Below are 5351 nucleotides of genomic sequence, written 5' to 3'. Positions count from 1 at the left end.
AAACCATGCTGATTGTAATGTGCTAGGTCAGTTTATGAACTACTCACCTAGAACGATTAATCGACTTCTTTTGGTGTTTCGATGATTAGACTTGAACTAATTCGGCTAATCGAGTCGGTGTTCAAGTCTGAATGGGACATTTAGTTTGTGAACGAAAGGAATGAACTGAAATGTTTGTGTGTGAACTGAACAAACGGAAACGATAACTAAATTCGCAAGGGGTGGTGGATTATGAATGTGTAAATTGAGACAGTACAACAATTGCATCATTTTAAAGGTGCAGTACTTTATTTAAATAAATAAAAAAATCCATTTATTTTATTTATTCTTGACATTTTGTAGTTGTTTTATATATAGCGTAATAAAAGTCACACCAAACAGATGATAAACTTGATAATGAAATTCATAATCTTTGTAGCCACTGAACTAATCTTTTGGGTGAACTGACGGAAAAGATTCGAGGCTCTAAGATGAATCAAAATTCCCTCCATAGCATTAAAAAGCACATTACATTGGGCGCATATAGTAAAACGCAATGTGGGTTTTTAATGACGGGTGACCTGACTCATGCGTGGGGGCGGAGTGATAGCACAAATAAATAAATATTGAGTCCAGCAGGGACCACGGCTTCCCGTTATCGCTGCGTTTCATCCTCCTTGTTGAGAAATTGTCTGAAACTGGACATAGCCACGGGGTGAGCGTTTTTTAGAGATGAGGAGAACAACGCAAGCCGTTTGAAGGTTTGGGTGACTGCACATCCAGCGGGGTTTGTCAGGAAGATTAATCCTTGATCTGGAGGAGGAGAGAAGGACGACTGGTTGAGCATCATCGTAACATCCTCTTCGCGCAAATAACGAGGAATATCTTTTAGGACTTCATAAAATTTTATTTTATAACCTTAATGCACACCTTTTACTCTTTATAAAGTACTATTTGCGGTTGAAATACTCGTTACGCATTTCTTATATGCTCCCGCATCCCCACGAGGCGAATACACGGCGCAGGCGTTGACCTGAAATTTATATTATATTGTAGTAAACACAGAGTGTCTCTCTGTATGTTCTAGTATTGCCTTAAATATGTCCGTTGCTCATTATCAATGATAAAGACTTCATCTCAGATTGGTCTTGATGTCAATTAAATTATATTAATATCGCAAATTGTGCTCGAGAATCCATTTTAAAGGGCCTCATCCTTGTGGACGCTTTGGAACAACTCGACGAGTCTCTTTACACGGAAATAAGGGCGTTTGAATCCGCGAGAGAAGGAAGATGTCGGGTCAGACTTTGACGGACCGCATCGCCGCGGCGCAGTACAGCCTCACGGGATCCGAAGTGGCTCGTGCGGTGTGTAAAGCGACCACGCATGAGGTGATGGCACCTAAAAAGAAACATCTCGAATGTAAGTGGGTTCAGGTTAAGATTGCACCTTTCTTTGCCTTGTTGATGCCTATCAAATATACCTACACTATGGGTCTGGTCACCTATACACATATTATTGGTTTATCTGCCCGTCATGTTAATGCAATGGCTCCTCAAAGGTCATCAGATACCACTGAATCGATTACAAAGGCATAAGGGTGCTGTTTTAATGTCAGTATTGTGGGATGGGGATTGCTCTGTGACTAATGGGCCCTCATTTCACAGTGTGTCTGTCACTGAGCAGAGAGACACCAGAATGAACAGAGAACATGGCTTCCTTCCACTGTATGGCCTGGAAAGAAAACAGACTATTTATCTCACTCTTCCAAGTAATTTGTTTGGCAAGTCATTTATTTGCTGTGAGTGCGTTTTCATGTGCATTCATATTGCAAATTACGCCTATCATCTATCTGACATTCTGTAAGTGATATATACATATTACCACTATCTATCTATCTATCTATCTATCTATCTATCTATCTATCTATCTATCTATCTATCTATCTATCTATCTATCATGTACAATATAGAGAGGATTGCGTAATGCCAAGGTATCTAACAACATACTCTAGAACCTTTTGTCTACTAACTGTAAGTTTACTGTAAGTGTACTCAGTGTTGATAGCATGATAGGAAGTGCACTCAAAGGCCAAAATAATCAACCTCCAGCAGCATGTGGCCTGGAATGGTTTCGGCAGCCCCTGTGCACTTTCATTGCCTCTCAGATTCACCCCTGCTGAATTATACATTCCCCATTCAGGTCAAAGATGAACATTAAGTGGAGCATTTGATACTTACGTTTGACCCCTTTGAAATTTGATTGAAGTGTAAAACTCAGTCTTATCATGTGTCTGGTAAAAGAATCTTACAGATTGAAAAATATGCACGTTATTTACCCAAATCTTGTCCGCAGTAGACACAAAACCGACAAACAATCTGCCAAATTCAACAAGAGTTGTGTATTAAAGTGCATGTAATATTTAAAGTAAAGATCATACAAAGGTTTTCAAATGGGCTCGTGTTGAAATTTGAGCACTTTCTCTTTGAAATATGGTACATTGTGTTAAATCAATGGCTTTCAAACAGTCCTGATCGGCATCACAAAAGGTCTCCGTTTGTGGCAGGTGTCCCAAGCTCCTAAGCACTGTGACACACCCACATCTGTCTCAGAGGAGCATGGGTAATCAGAACACGTCAATTAAACCAGAGATAAGCAATTAAACTGTGTGGATCAGGACAAAATCACATGGTTGAAAGCTTTTTTTCCTTGCTTTCCATCCATGTGATCTTCCGGTGCTGAATATTTATTCAGTTTATTAATAGTTTAAAACTGTTCAGTATTATTTTGAATGCACCATTCAGCATTCAGTCAGTGTGCCAGCAATCTCTTTAATGTGCTGACTCATTAGTTCACCTCCCATTTTGTAATGCACACTCATTTCAGTACCATAATATGGCTTATCTTGATTTTTTTTTATTTTGCGTGTACTTTGTAATTCTTTAATATTTTGATATATAAATATATTTTGCTACATATACTCATTTCAACTGAATGGAATCAGGCATGGAGGGCCAGACCTGCTGGGTGGATTGTGCTGCTGAATTGGTGCACATAGAGACACATTTTGTTTTACCTAATTTCTGAGGTTTCCAAACCCTCCCTTGGCTGTTTAAGCAGTTTATTGTCTTAGTTGTATGTCAAGTGACAGGGGAAACTACACAGATGTTTATTTCAACATATCTTAGGCATACTAAAGGCTTCATTATATCAGGTCTGTGTTTGGAACTGTCTGCCTCATTAAAGGACACCAGAAGCAGCAGTAGCAGTGAAACAGTATGTGACTGACACTATGTCTTTGTATCATTGCATTAGATAATGAAATATCAAACCAACTTGCATCTGCAAACAAATGATGCTAGAGCTTTTCTCAGAACTAACTTCACTTTTCTCAACTATTTTTGCAATTATGTCTTACCAACTGGTGCTAAGGTGATTTTAGTAGATATATGAAGTAAATGTTCACACAGGTATCCTAGCAGTAACCACAGGTGTAGATCATTACATTAACTATAGATATTCTACTCAATACCGCTGTTCGATTGGACGAAATCCAGTCATTTCAATAGGAATCCATTTGATTGTGAATTTCACATGAGGATAAAAAAATTTCAATTTAACATTTTTAATTGGTCATTCATATTTAGCATGTTCAGGAACAGAAAGCTGTTAGAAATTGACAAGCTGTGCTTATATCGCTACACTATTGAAAACAACTGATTTTTTTGGCCAGAAAAAAATCTCTAATGTGATAGAGCCTAAAAACTATTTTAGCCAAACAGAAAATGTCCCAGTACTTGTGAATGTGAATAAAACATTGCTGGATAATAACCACTATTTTGTATAAAGTTAAAACAAGGAGTTACCGTAATATTGAGTATTAGTGCCAGTAACTTACTGCCAGTACTGGCAATTTATTTATGTTTTTGCTCCACCAAAGAAAATAGTTTCAAAGGAAGCCCAACAGAACTGTTGCGCAACGCAGTAGCTGTGTTTCAGACCTGAATCAATATTTGTGAATGACAATTGAGTGAATGATTCAAAGCCAATCAAGGAATGAAAAATATTCATAGGCATCTGGTTCATTCTTGTTGATACTATTTGTGGAGACTGAAGGTAGAATGGCCATATGGGTCCAGACAAACTGGGCAGGGTGTCAAGCTCAAACTTACACTTGAGTTTCAAACATCAACGGTATAATGATAAAGATTAATTTTGTCTAATAACCCTAAGGAGATATATGACTGACTCTCTGCTAGACGAGAGGGACTAAAGGAGAAGGAAATCATTAATCTGAGTTTCACAAGAAAAATGAAGAGGCTATTGAGGCCACCAGTGTGTCATTTCAACCAATGACAAATTGCTGATTTAAAGAGCTTCTCTTAAAGCTTAATCAGTGTAACATTTACATTAGCTTACGAAATACATTAAACTCACCACATTACTCAAGAGAGAATAATGCATCCTGGCTAAGATTAATTTTTCAGTGTGTCTCTGTGAATCAGTCTCGCTCTGTACTGCTCTTTGTCTTTCTCTTTATCTCTTCCTGTCTGTGTCGCTCTAGCTTTCTCTTTCTGTCCATGTCTTTCAGCAACTAATAATCAAATGGTGCAACGTTGGCGATACTCTCTCTGCAGTGTGTGAAAGTAAAAGAGTGAAAGCTGGTGCTGCACTGATATCACTCAGCAAGAGAAATCAGCAGTGATGTGATGTCACAGTATTAAAATGCAGCTTTCAGCCAATCACAACAAAGCATAGTAGAGTGCTTTCAGCACCCTGGACAGGGACACCCCCATCGCAAACCAAACGAACACCTCCTTCTATTCTTCTATTCTGCCAAGTCCCATTTTTTTCCAGCCCCCTTCCCCCCACACAGCTGACTTAGAGGTCATTGCATCCTTGGAGCCTTATTCATTGTGCATTAGTCATTGTGCATGCTAATTTAAAACTCCAAAATGAGTCATTTATGATTTCGTACAAGCACGTGCACATAGTTGCACTTGAGTGTAGAGAGAGAGATGCTCTTCTGTCCATTCATCACGCAGATGTTTGCAGTGCTGTTTGCTTAGTGGTGAAAGTGCTAAATTTGTCGCCCGGTTAATCAGGCTAAAATCACACTGGCAGTCGTGTACATGGCATCAATGGGTGCTGTTAGTACACCGCTGTTCCATGAATAATGCAAAACGAGATGTGTTTCCTGTGTAATCTGACAGCCGGGCCCCCAGGAGCCTTTAAGAGACAGAGCAGGGTGCGGGGATCTTGACCGGGAGATTAGGCCTCATAGAATGGTACTGATTCTCACATTGGAGGAGAAGTCAAACTGACTGAGATTTTATGTGTCATGCTGGAGAGTGAGATTAGGTTTTTCAATA

At 39.1% G+C, this 5351-nt stretch overlaps 1 protein-coding gene across 1 annotated transcript in view; it reads left to right on the top strand.

Annotated features, from left to right (window-relative positions):
* Positions 1-1271: 1271 nt before the first annotated feature.
* LOC306878263 (clathrin coat assembly protein AP180-like) overlaps positions 1272-5351 on the top strand; it is a gene marked incomplete at its 5' end in the record, with an annotated part of 45192 nt that continues 41112 nt past the window's right edge. Inside the window, one exon of the mRNA XM_079430498.1 lies at positions 1272-1401. Coding sequence (XP_079286624.1) covers positions 1272-1401 — 130 coding nt within the window. The remainder of the gene's footprint in view (positions 1402-5351) is intronic.

Source organism: Barbus barbus (genome assembly GCF_936440315.1).
Source record: "Barbus barbus genome assembly, chromosome: 12".
In the NCBI taxonomy this organism is placed as follows: Eukaryota; Metazoa; Chordata; class Actinopteri; order Cypriniformes; family Cyprinidae; genus Barbus; species Barbus barbus.
Note: the sequence above shows the minus strand (reverse complement) of the source record. Positions and strands in the feature narration are given on the sequence as shown.